This window comes from Molossus molossus, unplaced genomic scaffold (assembly GCF_014108415.1).
Source record: "Molossus molossus isolate mMolMol1 unplaced genomic scaffold, mMolMol1.p scaffold_m16_p_7, whole genome shotgun sequence".
NCBI lineage: Eukaryota > Metazoa > Chordata > Mammalia > Chiroptera > Molossidae > Molossus > Molossus molossus.
In genome coordinates, this window is record NW_023425401.1 from 84,268,963 (window position 1) to 84,287,323 (window position 18,361).

General features: G+C 36.6%; 1 protein-coding gene across 1 annotated transcript in view; it reads left to right on the forward strand.

Annotated features, from left to right (window-relative positions):
* The window catches only part of CPED1 (cadherin like and PC-esterase domain containing 1), a 311,055-nt gene that overhangs the window by 34,955 nt on the left and 257,739 nt on the right, over positions 1-18,361 (forward strand). The window contains exon 3 of the mRNA XM_036247475.1: positions 997-1,180. Within this exon, the coding sequence (XP_036103368.1) occupies positions 997-1,180 (184 nt within the window). The remainder of the gene's footprint in view (positions 1-996; positions 1,181-18,361) is intronic.

Here is an 18,361-nt window from a genome sequence, read left to right on the forward strand (position 1 = left end):
AAATTGATTCTGTCAGTAATAGAAAATAATGAAGAAACTTAAGTAGTGAAAAGACATGGTGCATACTGTGTTTTAGATCCATGAAATGGACACTTTGATTCAGAGCTTCCACTAGAACTAATTTTGATTCCCAATTTTGTTGTTTACCTCTTCCCCCTCATCTTCTTCCTCCATCTCCTTGATCCTTTCTTCTTCCATTTTTTGCCCTCGTTCCTGTCAATTCTCCTCACACCTTCTAGTAATAAAAAATGTATACTTTATCAAGAGTTAATTTCAAGTTTTCAGGAAAATACTCAGTATCTTCCATTAAACCTTATTATGAATGTCATCATTCTTTCGACTTGTCAATTTGCAAACTCCCTTTTGTTAATGATATTTCCAAACATTTTTGTGAGAAACAGGAATATTTATTTGATGGACAATGAACTGTTGAAGGGATAAACTAAAATTATGATACTTGGCTAGCTCTCCTCACACAAAGATCCATCAAGTCACATTGAGATGTATTCAAATTTTGCTGCATCCTGAGAGAAGCTGTAGCAATAAATGTCTCCAAATAGTTCTGAGATTGTTTCTCAGCTGTTCCACTTCCTGAATAATTCCTTCCAGCACAAAATCCATCCTCTTTCTGCGTCTATCATGTTTGCCTAAAAGTACTGTTATAAGATAATGCAGCTGGAACTCCTTTATAAAAGCACAGTGCAGATGAAAGGCATTTCTATTAATTTACATTTTCAGTTAGAGTTGAGTTCCATATTTCTATGCCACAGTATTCCTCTAGGAGTTCTGTATTTTAATGGCCCCAAGTTTTCAACTTTCTGTAATAGTGAGAAAAATTTAGCTGAACTTCAGTTCTTGCATAAGAGGTTTTCTTTGTCCTTGTCAGACTTTCAGAGAATCTGTCTTTAATGTCTAGAGAAAAACTTAAAGGAAAACTGTCTGAAAGGCCCTTGATTTGCATTAATGATGTCCTTCAAGAGAGTTTTTCTTTTTTAGATCCAAGAATTGATCAAGACACACTTTGGCAGCCATGGCAGAAGGGCCATACTCTACAGACCTCCTTCCTACAGCAAAACAGAGCTTCTGCTCCACCAGCACATTCTCACTCAGCTCCACTACACTGTTGTCATCGCTGAAGAAGGGCTTGGTGCTGACCTTGGGCTGGAGCTGCTAGAAAAAGGTCAGAATACGAAAGTAATTACCAAAGTGGCATAACATGGAATGTTAAATAATTTCTGGAATGTGCTACTGTCTTTCTGTAGAAAATTCACTAAAACAAATTGTTATCCTTGATCAACTTTCTTACATCATAGAAAACTTGGCTCCTTTTCTACTTCTCAATTTTTCTTTAGCTATATGTCTTTATTCTTGAAATTATTTTGTTTATATTTTTGTAGCATTTTGGAGTTGCATAGTTCATGTTTAAATGCTACATAAAAAATGTTTATGTTTATGAGCCTGAATACTTGTTCTGCCCAGCACCAAACTGCTCCATATTTTAAGAAAATTGCCAATTCATCTGACTGCAAGTAGAAAGTGCTGGAAATTGTTTCGAGGAGCCAGCTTAAATGTGATTCATAGATTGTCTCTAAATGTGAAAGAAGTGTGAATATTTATCACACACACTATTATTACTAGTCAACTACTTTTATTTCTTTCATCTGAAGTAAAAAATAAAAGACAAGTCTTTAAACAAGTTATTTGAAAACAGAGCCAAATAGATGATGAGGGTCAAAAAGGGCAGAAACAATAGCTCCCACTTGTTGGACAATGAACCTGTGACAGATACTATGTTGTATTCTGTATTCATGATCTCATTTAATCCTCACTGAAGCCCCATGAGTACCCTGAGATTAAGAAATATTAAATATTCTCCCTGATATTCCAGGAGAGAAAACTGAGGTTCAAGAAGTGAAGTGACTCAGCCTATATCTGAAACCTGGGTTGAAGGAAGGGAGGATTTGAACCCCTGTGTTCCAATTCTCATGTCTGCTCGTGGTCTTCACCTTCTTGTTGCCTCAGTCTCTCCTTCGGCCCAATATCCCGCATGACTCTGTCATTATTAAATCTGTAAGAATGGGGAGCACTCATTCAGCATGATCAAAGCAGATATTTCTCTTTATAAAGGAAGGAAGAAAAGGCAATTTAAATCAACTGCTGATCTCAGCAGTGGTTTTCTTTGGGAGAGAATATGCAGATCCTGGTCCTATAACAATATTTATTTTTCCTTTAAGTTTCAAATCTTGCCATCATCATAGCACTTCTTCAGTTAGGTGCCCCTTTACTCTTTAAGTGCTGGGTTTATGCCGGTGAATGAAAGAGGCTGGGGGACATTTAGCCATGATCACTCTACCGCGTTCCTTTCCACCACATTGGCTGTAATGTTGTAAGCTACTTAGCTAGCAAAGCTCCCAGGGATTAGAACCCCCCAAAACCCACCTTGATGAAAAGAAAGATACTGAAAGTGTGGAGAGTATGAGCCACAAGGACAGAAATGCCATTTGCTGGACCCTGCCCCCTAGGGGATGGTGTGGAAACTAGAGTACTTGGCTCCTGGAAGCAGGAGGGGAAGGGGAAACTCTGGAAGATCAAAGAGGCCTGGAAACAAACTTGATACACCTAGTTGCAGTGGGTTCCAGTAAGAAGGACCGATCTAGAGTTCTAGAACATCTATAAATGATATTGTCAGAAAACCACTGATCAGCATAGGTGTTAAGGAAAGATACAAACATTTATTGTCGAGGACGGGTTAGAGGCTGTGGTCTGCCCTGTTTGAGGGGCTCAGGGACTGCTGAGGAGGGGACTTGCTAGGAGGCCAAGGGTGGACGGGTGGACGGGGTTAACAGAGGCCCAGCCAAGGTGATTGGCTTTAGCAGGGCTGGGTTCTGGGTGAGGAGGATTGTGGGGCTCAGGGGTTTTATGGGAATCGGGTGCCTGAGGACATTTGTGGGGTTGAGGGCGAGTCTGGGGGCAAGAAGTTGGAGAAAACAGATATGTCACCTGTGGAGAAGGGGCAGTGTTTACTACAGGCAGAATTGACTAAAAGTCTGAGAAAAATTAATTATATTTCTCTCAGTTGGTCCCAGACACCTTTTAACAAAGGTACCCACAGGTATTTCAAATACATGCCAGACACCCACACATGTGCCATCAGATACCCCGAACATGCTTTTAGGCACCAGAAAATTGTTTACACATCCCATTTAGGTCTGTTAGATCCCCAGCACTAACATTCAGAATCTGCAAAACATGCCAAATATCCCCAAAATACCACACCCTTTCATCCAGAAACCACCAGATACCCCCAAACGGGCTTTCAGATACCAAGAAACTATGTAAGAGACCCTACACAGGAACTTTTAGATCCTCCTCCAAAACCCATAACAGACACACCCATTCATCAATAAATAAGCAAACAAATAAATAAAACATTTATTCTCTCTCTCATCCCTCAAAATAGTTTAGCCCATCACTGAACCAGGTGGCTGACTGTGTATAACCATCGCCTGTATGGCTTGTGAGCTGTGCTCTTGAGTCATGCAGAGTGTTATCTCTGATAACACACCACTGTTGTCTGAATTCCTGTCCCTCTCCCTACTGGGTGCTGCCACAGGCTGGGTATGGTCACAACATGGTTTATCTGTACATTTCAGCTTTCATTCCATCTCAATTTTCAGTTTTCTCTAGTTGCAAAACAGAGGAACTATGTCTCCTCTCTCCCTTGATGTCCGTGGGTCAGTTTTACAAAAAAAAAAGAGGATTACTTTGCCGCTTCCAAGTATCAAGAAAGTGCAAAGATAGCCCCAAGGCAATAGACTCTGGCAGTCAGTCCAAGGAGCCACTGGGCCCAGCAGCACAGATAACTAGATGGTGTCATGGGAGCATGACGTGTAAAGGCTGACTTGGCTGTTCTTTCTTACATTCCCTCAGCTTTTAAAACATCCATATCCTAACTCTTGGAATTCTTTTACTTTGCATAGTTAGATATTATTCCTGGATAGTCCTCAAGAAAGGGTAGCAATTCCACGAGTATGAAAAATTGATTTTTTTTTCACTTGATTTTGTAGTTTTCACTGAAATTAATATGCATTGACTACCTAAAATTAAAAAGTTCTGTGACTATCTGCTAATATTTCCTTGATCATCTAACATATATAAAAAAACTACTTTTAATTACAGTTTATTTGCCATGGCTACAAGTTTGATGTACAAATTATGTTTGAATTTAGGTGCTTACTACAAAAAATATTTTCTAGACATTTGAGTCTCATAAGAATTTGTTTTGCTTTAGTTTCACATATTCACCTCATGCTTATTTTGTTATATGTGCAGCAACAGAAAGTATGACACTATGTTGGTGCATTTAAACTTAATCTCCTCATGTGGAGCAGCCTAGAGGAAGTCGAAGCAGTTCAGAGTGATCTGGAACTCTAATCACCCACCTTTCACTTGACATTGCAGTTTCTGCAGTTAGCTAACCTGAAATTTGAAATATCACATTAGAAACAAAATAGGTACTCCCACAGAAGTTACTAAATACCCAGGTGCAGACTTGACACATTTTACTTTATTTTTACTTTGAATTATTTTATTACTGGCAAGGTTGCATATATATATTCTTGTATTTGTTACTCATTTAGTTTCTTAGTTGGAACAATTAGTAGGAATTCCTGTCCCACACTCAGCCTTTTCCCCCAGTGGTCATTTGTTCTCTACTTTTAATGAGAAATTCTGTCATGCACTCATTGAATATAAATTGAGGACTGACCGACTTCTAGGCAAAGATATAGGTTGCTGAGAAAAAAGGTCACTATAGTTATATAGATAGAGAGATAGAGGTCACCCACTGTACCTTAAATCTTTTTTTTGGGGGGGGGGGTACATGCCCCTAGCGGGAACTGAACCCAGGACTCTCTGGTCCGCAGGCCAACACTCCAATCACTGAGCCAAACTGGCCAGGGCGGTACTTTAAATCTTAATGTCACAGAGGCAGCATAGTCAGTTTACATTTATGTACTGAGGACTTCACTGTACAAGCTAATGGGGTGAAATATCTCCAAATCTATTTAAAATTTATTTTCTACTTTATGTGTGGTTTTTTTATTATTATTATTTATCTTTATTTTTGAGAGTATTACAGATGTCTCCCATATTTCCCCCATTACCCTTCTCCACCTGGCTCCTGCTCCAGCACCCCCGGCCTTCACAGCAGTGTTGTTTGTGTCCATGGGTTATGCATATATGCATATAAATTCTTTGGTTAATCTCTACCTGCCCTTCCTCCCCATTTCCCTCTGACCTGACTTGAAACATTTATAAAATATATTCTGGTTATAGAAAATTAAATACAAAATGCGTTTTTCCTGTTCTACTTATCCATTTCACCTGCTTTTCTCTCCTCACTTGACTCGATCCTAGTTACTCCTGCTGACCTCTTTCTGTGTTTTCCTTTGAAGCACTGTGGCCTCTTTCCAGTTTGGGGCCACTATTTTCTTTTGAACTTTTAAGGCCAGAAATTCATAAAAATTAGAAAAAGAATAAAAGGGGATCATAGGCCAAGCAGGCAGCATGCCACTATTGCATAGAATCTGTTCTTGTGAAGTAACATTTAGACTTTATATTTTATTTAATTTTTTTCTACTTAGTAAACATTCATTGAAAAGAAAAGAAGTCTTGGGTTCTAAAGTAGAATATGATTAATTCTATTTCAGTGACATTACAGAAGTTGGTGGCTCCAACAGAAGCTGTGGCTGCCTGACCTTAAGAAAGTCAAGTTCTCTGAACACTAGTTCTCTTAGCTGTGAAAAGCAGTAATGATATTTACTTCACAGTAGGATGTGGTGAGAATTTAATCACTTTGTCCACCCCTTCACAGTTCTTGGAGGAGACACAGTAAAACACAGGCAATATTTTTTTCATTCAATAGTCTGGGAGTGGGGCTCAGAAATTTATATGTTAAAATGAAAACAAGTAATTCTGATGTGTAGCCCAGTTTGGGGAGCATTGTCCTAAGGAATACTATCAGTTCAGGGAGCAACAATCTTTAGAGTTAATTTTGGGAATAAAATAATGTAAAAATCAGCTTGCTATAATGCCATTGCACTACTTAAGATTTAACTCTATAGGTATTTATAAGCATTTCATCTTTAGGCTGATTTTGAGTACAGTAAAAAGACAATTGCCTTTAGAAATAGGCCTGTAAAACTTAGAATGTAAAACACATACTTTTATGGTCCTTCAATCTCTTGCTTTGAAAAAATATATCTTATGTCTTTGTATTTATAAGAACATATAATTCTCTAAAGGAAAAGATAGAACCAACCAATTATTTCCTTTCCCAGTATCTAGGTAGTATTTTGTAAATCAGTACTTTAGTACATGAAATTGTATAGTGGTCTAAAAGAGAGTAGATGTTTTCCAAAAGTTCTTAATTTATTCCTTGGTAACATCCAAGTAGTATGTACTCTAAGAGACTGACTCAGTAGATTTTATCATTGGTTAGAATTTTTATGTACACATGTTAAAAATGGAAATCAAAGGATAGTGTGCATATTTAGCAATTTTCTGTCCACTTCTGAATGCATCTTGTACTTTTAAATTGAAAATGTTATATAGTTCACATGATAAACAAATACCAACCTGCTATCAAAGCTATAGAATTGGAGTCACTCTTATGGTTTGAAATTGTTCTTGTTTTTGTAATTTTGGGTTCTATATGGAATGCTTTCTGTAGAAATACAAAAAGTGAAAGACTTTATAGATTTTCTTGCCAGCCATTGGCAATCAATGGCCCATGGGCCAAATCAAGCCCAATTCCTGTTTTTGTAACAAAGCTTTGTTGGAACACAGCCACATATTTATTTTCCTAGTCGCTTTGTTGCTTTTGTTCTGCAACAGAGACTGCATGGCTCTCAATACCTAAAATATTTATTATTGGACCCTTTACAGAAAAAGTGTGCTGACCCTTGTATCTAGACTAATTCTATGTCATTTGATCCCTTACCAAGCTGATGATTAAAGTCTGGGATTGAGATAGTTTACTATTTTTAACTTATACCAAACCTCATTCAAAAGGGATTTGATAGTTTATAAAAACATATAATTATAAAATTACTAAAATGAAAATTTAAAAATTGGACTCAAAGTAGATATGGATAGCTTAGCTACCATAATTTAGGCTTTGAGATTTGGCATACTTAGAGCAACAGGGAAAGAATGTACTTTACTCTCAGGAAGGGAACATTTCTGTTCCTTCCTGTAATCTTTTGTGTGCCCAGGTAGTATATCTAAAACAACTTTCTCAAAGGGATTCTTAAGTAGACAACACTGTTGAGTAACAGGCCAAGGACCGGAACAACATTTGTATTACAAAGGAATACATGTCATATATTTCATATAGCGACCTTCTAACACAAGCTGGGAGATGACATCACAGCATGGTATAGTGAAGACATATCTATGAAAGGCTAGAGTTAAGACCATGATAAATAGTGCTTATTAATATTTGTGTTGTTATATTGTATTCTGGAAAATGGTACTTTAAATAATGTTGCTTTATAGCTTCCCCCCACCCAAAAGACACTATAATTTACTGAATTATGTTCTCAGGAACACTATTAGCAGATAATGGAGTGAGAGATACAGATCATACTTAATGTTGTAGAAAATATATTTAAAAAGAAAAAAGGCTATTCTTCTGTTTATAATAGATTTCTATTTTCTTGTATTTTCATTTACTTTCACTTGCACTCTTAAAACATTTCTAACACATCCATGTATCATTTGAAATTTAGTCTGACTTTGAAGGTTTATTTATAATGGCTACTTGCCAAAAGCTGTTTCTGAAGTTCGTATGGAAAAAAAAAAATCTACAAAAAAAACCAATCTTAATTTTTGTAATGAAAAACCTATTTCAAATTCTTTTGTTTATTTGTATTCAAAAAGAAGCTCTAAGAAAGTTGAGATTTAAATTACCCATAAGTAAGAAGAGCTTAAACACAATAATTGTTTTCTTGGGAAAGTAGTAGACTGTAGTAATTAAAAAGAATAAGTAAGATTGAACCAGGGTCGGAGTCTGTAGTCTTTCCGTTTCATGGTTACATAACCCTGGGCAAGTTACTTACCCTCTCAAAGCCTTGGTTTTTTTTGGTCTGCAAATTGGTTGTTTTGGATTGTTCTGTGAGTAGAACACTGTAGAACTCCAAAATGGGAAATGATATTGTTACTACTGTTACAAACTAGTTACAGAAAGGAGATTACAGCTGCTGTTGGTGGATATTTTAGGATAAATTAACTTTTTAGGTGCTTTCAAGGTACTTCTGTCTCAACTTACAAATTCTCATTGAAAGGTCTGGGTTGTAAATACTCCTGAAAATACAACACACATATCCTGGATCATTCCATTTGGGAAAAAAACTTAATTCCCCCAAATCTCGAGGTCAGGGATTGTGTCTGTTCTGCCTATCACTTAAAAGCATGCCCTCCACATAGGGACACATAAAAAATATTTACTGAATACATAAATAAATGTAGATCAAGTGGTACACCAATATTTAGGCCCCTTAATTAGTAAATTGCCTGAGAAAATTCACATTAAAACTTAATTGATAAACCTTTAATTTTTATATAACTTTAGAGGAACACCAATATGCTACTCATGCTCAAATCTGCTCTTAGAACGAAAATAATGCAAACACCAATACAGTAGTATATAGATTGGGCTGATACTTTATACAGTAATGATTCTAGACCGTGGAGGCTTTTAAGTGCTTGTATCCATTTTTCACAGTTCCTCTCTTCTTTTGCTTTTAAAGCTCCCCTGTCATTTACCAGTGTTATTCAGCCTGTTGGTTTGGGGAACGGGTGGATGAGTTTAGGTCTATATTTATTATTTCAGTCACTGGTGCCTCGAGCTTTTCACATGAATATATTTAGCAGAACAGAAGCCAGGAAGGATATAAAGATTTGTGAGTTATCTGCTTAGAGTTGATAATTGACTCAATAAAGGTTTAATATTCCATAAACAGTGGAACATATAATGTTACCTAAATGCTCTCCAGTAAAGGACATGTGAAATACAGATGCAGCTTTTGCTGCTGGAGAACACAGAAAGCATTAAGGGCCAGCCCCCCATCATGTCATTATGGTCCCTTTGTGTCCTCTACATTAAGCTCTCTAGTTCTTTTCTCACTATGGTGTAAAATATTCACTTTTATGCTCTTCTAGCCCCTTGCTTTGGAAAATATATCATACAACCCAGGGATTTATAGCTAAAAAAAAAAGATAGAGCCACCATCAAATCATTGTCTTTCATATCATCCAGGTACTATTTAGCAAGTTATTGATTTAGTTTATAGAATGAAATAGTGACCTAAGAGAAAATAAGTGTTTTTCAAAAGTTTTCAACTTGCTCCCAAGGTACAGTCTAAGTAATATGTAACTCAAAGACGCTGACACAATATATGTTATCATCGGGTCAGAATTATTTATGTACCCTCAAAGAGGGCACATTTCTACAGTTGTAGCCAAAACCAGAATGGCAGTAGGAACAAAAAAATCAATTGTTCCAATTGAAAAGAATGTTTCTGGGAGGGCTTGCAAGGAGTTGGACCAATATTTTTGTATTCCCACTGTTTAATGGGATACTTGAGTATAAGATGTATTTGTAGTAACTCTAGAAGGTGTTACCAGGACCAATTTAAGGATGAACATTGTATCAATCAGAGTTATCCAGCAATGGAACAGCCCATCTCAAATAGTAGGAAGTTTTTGTTGGAACAAAAGCAGATTAGGGATGCTGCTGAGACAGTTGCTTTATGACTCGGGAGAATGTCAACTAACTACCAATGTCTTTTTCAAATTTGCAGTTCTGTGAGGCACTATAACATTTACATACAAAAAATGAGAGAAAGCAAGACAAGATTTTAAATTTCCATCACTCTAGGAATTTCTTTCCTTCAGTCCTTGCTTTTAGTCTTGTGATCTGTGGGCAGTAGAGAGGGGTGGGTGGCAAAGGCGAGGAGAGATGCGAATCTGGAGGCAGTCGGCAGTGGCCCCTTTTGGCTTGTAGGCACATTTACAGCAGATGCGTCTACCAATCATTTAAAACTTGAGAGCCTAATGAACTTCTCTGCTCATTCCCTTTCCTCCTGCAACCCCATAGCACCCCTGCTGCTTCCTGAATTTAATATGCTGCATGACTATTTACCAGGAAGACTGAAGAGTAAAGGTCACATTTAAAAGGCACAGTGTGTTTTGCCTTGTCAGTATTTCACCTAGGACACATTGGACATACGTTTTTTATTATGCAAGTAATAGGTTTTGGACGGTATCAGAAGTGCTTCTGTGCCTTTAGTTAATCAAACTGGGGCGGGGGGGGGGGGGGGATTGAATCAAATAAACTTATAAGCCTGCACTATTTTATTTTATCATATTATGTCACACGGTAATTGTATGTTCAGGTTGATTGTTGTTTTCCTCAATGCTTATAGAATTACTGATGTATTTATGACCAAATAGAATGTGTTCTTTAATTGGCACAGTAGAGCTCAAGGAATGTTTATTTAACCTTAAGTCAGTTGAGTTGTTTATACTACGGGGACCTGAGTTCAATTTACTTTAGCTTTTGAAAAAAACTTTTTTATTTATAAAAGTTGAGTTTCAAGTGACCTCCCCATTCTGATGTTTCCTCTGCCTTCCACTGTGCAAAGAGAACAAAAAGCCAGTGTCTCATTTTTACTCCAAAGGAACTAAACTGCTTCCTTAAGTGGGTTACTTCTTACAATTGAAAATAGTAACCAGATGTTTACTAAAATCCCTAGCATTTCTCCTTCAAGCCTAGCTTCTTTCTAATTGTTTGATCTTTTTAAGTTTCATAGAAACCAGATTGGGAATGTGAACTTCCCAAAACTGGGAAATGTTTAATATAGCTTTGAGGATACTTTCTCTGTTCTGTTTGTTTAAATGCATTTTCTAGTACTTTAATTTTTAAAAGGATGCAGCATTAAATTTTTTATAAGTAATTCATTTTAGGTCATTGTTCTCATATTTCTTTAAAATACTTTTTTTTTTTCTTTTAAAGAAATTAGAAATTATTGTTTGGTTTGTCAAAGACTAAACTGTGCTTTGAATGACAGATTTAATTTGCAAAAACAAATAATACTCATATTATATTTAGATGAGGAAAGACTCCAGGAAAGAAAAATAAACTTTATATGGGACCTTTCAATTGATTGTGTAGATTAACTCAAAGGGAGTTGGGGCTCCAGGGATTGTGTGTTCCCTATGCTAGAATTAGCTGCTTAAAATATTTCAGACATCCCCAATTTGGGAGGAGTTTAAGAGCATCTAACCATATTTTCAAAACTACCTTTTAATTTTTGTACCACTTTTACTTTCCACCCTCCATATTACAAATATTTTTGAAACCTCCCAAATCACTTTCTTTTCAGATTTGACTTTCCCCAGGTAAACACTATTTCCCTCTGAATATCTTTTGTGATTTATCATCTTTTTTCTGGCTAAAATTGCTTCTTCCTTACAATGTTTTTTTCATTCAATTTGGGAATCAAAGACTTAAGGAAAAGTAGATACTTTTTTCCTTAGCAATCTCTCTCCAATTAACCCTCAATAATGTGACTTTCACCCTTCCCATATCCCTCCTCCCAAAAGTGTCCTTTCAAAATTTACCAAGAAATTTCTTTTTGTTACAAAATCAAGTCACTAAGTTTATGATTGCATTATTTTTGGTACAAGAGCAGATTTGAGTACATGTAGAATATCAGTGTTTCTCAAATTATATAAACATTTTTAAAAACTATAAAATAAGCTTTAGTGTGAATTCGCTGTGGTAACTTCTCAGTTTTGTTTATCTTTCTCTAGCAGTGTTTCTCAAATGTGGTGAAATGTGTGAATCAGAGTGAATTAAACACCTGTCCTAGCACAGAGTGGGCTCTACGGGGTCTAGAATCTTCTTGTAAATCCTTTATTCTTTTAGTTTCCTTAATCCTGCTGTCTCCTGCTTCTGCCACCTTTCTGACCCCTCCTTTTTTATGTTCTTCCTCCAAATATGGGCATTCTCCAAGACATTTATCCCTAGTCGTCTTTTTGTACCTTCTCTTGATACACCATCAGGAAATTTTTCTACTCTGCAGATTCAATAGTCTCCTCAGGGGATATAACCTTTAAATAATGTCGAATCCTAATCTGTCCTCTATAGGCAGGATTGTGAAAGTCCAGATTTTCGAAGTACCTATAAGGCGTTCTGGTTTGTGTGTCCTACTACCTCAACCTGTATAAAGCTGAACCATGGTCCTCCACTTCAGTGTTATTGGTGCTTCTTGCCCACCTTGATTCTGTTAGCATGGCATTCCCTCAGGCTCTGAAGCTCATGGTCAGGTCCTCTCTCTCCTTCAACCACAGCACACATTTGGACCAAGCTCTTTAAAGTATGCTTCCTCTTGGCTATGGCTCCATATTTCTTACAGTTTCTGTGTCTCTCTCATGTGCTATCACAGTACATACCTGTATTCTCCCAGCTGCTGGTGTCTGCCTTCTACGGTACAGCTCCCCCACAACTTCCGGTTTCATGTTCCACAAGCACAGCCCTGGTCATACCACTGCCCTCTGCAGAAGTCTGCAGTGACCTCTCCTTCCTCCGGCACCGCATCCATGTCCCTTAGCCTTGCATTCAAAGCTTTCCTACTCTGGTGTCAGCCCCTCACATCCCTGCTGTAGCATGGTTCTTAGGGCTGTCCTCACTCTTGAATTAGCCAGGGAACTTAAAAATTAGAGAAACCAATGCCCAGGCCCCATTTCAGAAAATTATATCAAAGCTATCAGGGAGGGGATGGACCTGGAGGTCATTATATTTTTTAAAAAACTTTCCAAGTGAAGGGATTAAGAAGTCCAAACTGAGTGTTACGAAATAGTCACAGGGGTGTAAATTACAGCATAGGGAATATAGTCAATAATATGGTAATAACTATATATGGTGCCAGGTGGGTACTGGAAATCGAGGGGAACACATTTTAAAGTGTATGATTATCTGACCACTATGCTATACACCTGAAACTAACACAATGAATGAATGAAAACTGTAATTAAGAAAACAAACAAACACTTGCTAGGTGATATTAATGTGTGGGCAGGTAGGTGAATTAATGAGACTGGCCTACTCACCTTTGCCTGATCACAATGGAAAGCTTTATACCTTTCAATACTATTGAGATTTTTTGTCTCCTAGAGTCAACGTTCTGCCTTCTCTTAAAATCCAAATTAATATATATATTCCCCCATAAATTCCCCTGAAACTAGAATTGGTAAACAAGTTTTCTGAGACCTCATCACAGATTGTTTATACACCTCTGATGTCCAAAGTATGCTTGTGCTACACTTTTTATAACTTTTGTATTTTTATCTCATTTGCCCTTCTATGTTATAAACTTAAAAAGGAGGCAGGCTTTTATTGGTCTATCTTGCACACTATTCTGCATAAGACAGTGCCTTGCATATATCCAGTAGGTCAATTAAATGAATTGACCACTCAAACCATAAACCCTACAAATACACTACTACAATAGCTGAGTTTTTCCTTCAGATATTCAAGCACCATTTGGTCTTTTTGAAGTTTAGGGAAACAATAGTGAGTATGATTGGTAGCTGTATGGTAAAGCAAAATGAAATGTGCACCAGGCTGTATCTGAGCAAAACCAAGGGAAGAACAGAACTTGTACTGCTGTGTTCTTTGCAACCTTGTTTCAGAGTTGGTCAAGCCAGTGAGGTCTCAGTTTTCAAAGAAGGAAGAATTCCACAAACTAGTTAATAATAACCTTTTAATAATCATAATAACTCATTTCAGCTCTTTCTCTAAGGAAAAATGGGAAAGTCATAATCTCATTATCAATGTAACAAAATGATTCATTTAGATCAGGGAAGTCTTGGAATTTAAAAAATCTTGTTTAGCATTCCACCTCATTATCAGAGTAACAAGTGATAAAGGGGTGTAGAGGGCAAAGATGACTCCCAGTGCCTTGCTTCTCTATTAGCTAGCTTTATGTTTTGTAATTATCAAAAGTAAAGAAAATCCCTGTCTGGATGTTTGCTTAAAGAACATAGTTTTGCAAAGCTTCACCATAGTACCTACCTATTTGCTAGGACCCTGATGCTCATATTTAGTATGCATCAGAACTGTTGGGAAGGCTTGTTAAGTAAGTCACAGATTGCTGGGCTCTACTCCCAGCAGATCTGATTCAGTAACAGTAGAAGGCTGGTTAAGAAATAAGTTACCAGTAATGCTGACATGCTGGTCCTGCACTATACAGTGAGAACTGCTGTGCTAGTTACTTCTTTATTGCAGGTATTTTGTGTTTCTTCCAGAAGCACAAAGAAGTTCTGCCTATTTGCTATTTAAGTAGTTAGTGGCCACCCGGCTGGTGTGGCTCAGTGGTTGTGTGTCGACCCATGTACCAAGAGGTCTCTGGTTCGATTCCCAGCCAGGTAACATGCCCAGGTCGTGGGCCAAATCCCCAGTGGGGGGCATGCAGGAGGTGGTCAGTCGATGTTCTCTCTAATCAATGTTTCTCTCTCTCCCTCTCCCTTCCTCTCTCTTTAAAAAAAAGACCAATAAAGAAAAAAATATATAAATAAATAAATGAAAATCCTCACAGGAGGATTTAATAAAAAGTAGTTAGTGGCCAAATAATTTCCCATTTGCCTTACCTGGACCCTGAATCAACCTTCTACATTGGTGAAAAGTCCCACCTAAATATACATAGATGCTAAACCCATTAATTATGAGTTGATATGCAAAGTCTTAATACATCTTAGCTCAATTCTTTACAGTCAAGGCCAGTGACCTTATTTGAAAAATAAGTAGCTGTATTTAGACTGTCTTTGGACATGTTGGGTTTGCTTGAAGATAATGGAATCAAGGTAAAAATATGGACACATGATTTATCCCAAACACATGCCATAAACACTTTGTAAACATATTTCGATGGCTATATAAAATTATACTATATAGATGTATTTAATGTTTAACTTAATTTTATTTTCTTAATCTAGATATGTATGGTATTTTCAATGTTTTGTTGTAAATAATGCACTCATAAAATTTTTGTATCTAAGTCTTTGTGTACATTTCAAATTACTTATTTAGCATAGATTTCTAAAATTAAATTTAATGGTATGAAGAATGAGAATCTATTTCAAAGCTCTTCACTCATGTTGTCAAAATTCTACCTGAGAAAGTTAAAGCATTGTCCATTCGATATGCAAGGAGCTTCCCATCTTACCAAACCTCATCAATATCAAAACTGTCATTTTATTAAGTGAGGTTGTTTTAAGAATGAGAACTTTACCTGTTATTCTATGAGTACAGCATGAAAATCCAAATTCACAGCTATAGTATAAAATAGATTACTTTTCTTTTGGAAATTGGTGTTTGCATCACAGAAGGAATGCTGGGAATGCCAGAAAGGCAGGCACATTCCATGGTAATCTGAAGGCTCATCCAGACTGCAAATGTAACAGGAACAGTAAGTGTTTGCACTTACATCGGTTTGTTTGTTCAAGCATTTCTGTTCATTATTTGTCCATTTTTGGAGAAATCGTATATTAAGACTTACCAGCAAGACCTTATTTTGTGTGGTGCTTGCAGTCTTTAACTCATAACTGCACACAGCATGACTACAGTATTCTCACATTGATTTTTGTTTCAAGAAATCCTATTACTTTGTCACACTGAGTATTTTAAAGGCACTCTGTTATATCAGAGATACTTTGAATTTTAAAAAGATCAAGATCCAAAATAAATGTCTATCCATTTTTGTGTCCATGTAAGTTAATTGACATTTTACAGGACCTTAAAAGATGCACAATGAGGAGGGGGAGGTAGTGAGGGAATATTCTTTCTTTATTTGGATGCATATTCTAACCACAATTTTAGAAAACAGTTTTTCCATTTACAAATATATTACACGTTTATGGTAGAATATAGAATCAAATATAGAGATGAAAGTGAAAATTACTCCAAATTCCACCACCCACAGATAACATGGTTAACAATGTTGTGCATATTTCCAGATATGTCTCTAAGTATAAGATATGTGCGTGCACGCGCACACACACACGTGCATGCACATGCACACACACACATATACACATGCAAATACACATTCTGTTCTTCTGCCTCCCGCCTCTTTACAATATCCCACGTTTTAACATATAAAAATTTGATATTTTGATAAAAGTTTTGCCATGTCAACAATTAAAAAATTATAATAAATTTTCATATAAATAGTTTTGTTAGCCTCTTTTTACTATTAACTAAATGCACTGTGCTATGCATTTTATATACATCCTCATTGAATTCTCATTCCTAGTACATAAGGCAGGAATTTCTCTTTCACAAATGAGGAACTGAGCAGCACAGCTCATAAATGGTGGAGCTGAGGTTTGCTCTGAGCACTATTTCTCTCCAAGCTTGAGCTTTTAACCAGTCTCATGCTGGTTTCCTGAAAATGCACACAAAATATTTGCTTCATGATTTTTAGTATTTTATTGTATGGGTATACCATAATTTTCAATTAAGCCCTTCTTGATACATTGTTAGAATATATCCAACTAGTTGTTATAAAATACAACTTTCCTACAATATTCATTTACATTACATTTTGGAGATTTGAGTGTAATGCTGAATTATTGGGTCAGTTAGTAACATATTAAAACTGTGGTTCTTCCTGCCACATTCCTCTACAAAAGAATGGTTACTATTTTAATACTTTCATCAACAGTACTAGTTCTCCATGGATCTTCAGTAATAGATGTTAATCTATGTTTTAATCTGATTAAGTTAAAAATGACATATCAGTTTAATTTTTTAATAGAAAGGAACTTTTACTTGCACATTAAGTGTTTTTGTTATGCTAAATACTGGTTTTTAAATTAATATTTTACTTGTAACTCTTTTTTATGCTAAGAATTTGAATAAGCTGCTTGAAAACAAACAAGATCACGAAATTCAGAAAAAGTTACAGAAGGACAATTTAAATTATACCATGTCACTTTACATTTATAGGACTGGAGAAACCCCAAATTGGTGATGCTACCTATTGCTGGTAGGAGTTCTGGGAAAAGAGTTTTCATATATTACCTGTGGAAATGTGAAATATAGCCTTTTTAGGGAAAAACAATGTGGGAAAATATGTAAAACTTAAAATACTTATACTTTTTTTTTAAATCCTCGCCCAAAACATTTTTTCATATTTTGTTCAGATAGAGCAGGAGGGAGAGAGAGGAAGAGAGAGAGAAACATCGATGTGAAAGGGACACATTGAGTGGCTGCCACCTGCACAACCCAACCAGGGCCGGAGACAGACTGCAACCAAATACTTATACTTTTTAAGCCAGCAATGTTATTCGTGGGAATCAATTTAGTAGAAATTAAAGCTTCACAACATAATAAATTTTATATGTAAATGTTAAAACTTACAATGTCAGTGAAGTAGAGAAAATAATTTGAAAAAAGAGAAATGAGATTACAAAGTTTGAGCAGTAAATAGAGAGGGAAAATCCAAATTATGTTTCAAACATCTCTGGAGAGGTGAAAAATTAATGTTATAAGTATAGAAACAACTACGATTTTGTAGAATTCTGTTAAATTATGTGGGATAAGATAAGCTTTGTAGATGTGTATAACCAACTCACTTTAAAGTATGGTACATTTTTTTTTTAATCCTCACTCAAGGATATTTTTCCATTGATTTTCAGACAGAGTAGGAGGGAGGGGGAAAGAGAGAGAGAGAAACAGAGAGAGAGGGACATCAATGTGAGAGAGACACATTGATTGGTTGCCTCCCGCACAGCCCAAAGCAGAGCGGGGGATCATACCAAAATCGAGGTATGTGCCTTTGACCAGAATCGAACCCAACTCTTTGGTCTGTGGGCCAATACTCTAACCACTGATCCAAACCTGCCAGGGTAAAGTATGGTACACTTAATAATATTTGGCATGGTTGCACATTGACCTAAATAATCATCTCATGGATAACAGAATGATTAGATTCAGGAGGCTTTGGGGATCAGGGCCAATTTTAAGAAAACTGAAGTAGAGGTAACCTGTCTTAGGTGGTAGCACTGTTTAATCATCGTCCAGCTTGATCCCTCCTTTCCTAAAGCACCCACTTCAGGTCCCACAAGGTTTGGCCTAGCTGGCCAGGTTGTGCCTACCACTTGCAGCTTGTTGCTACCCACACATGAAAATTTATATTCCTTCATCATTTGTTTGAAGGCTTAAAATGTCAACTATTCTAGAAAATGTACTTATAGTGCCAGTGAGGGAAAACTGTGGAGCCCAGTTCTA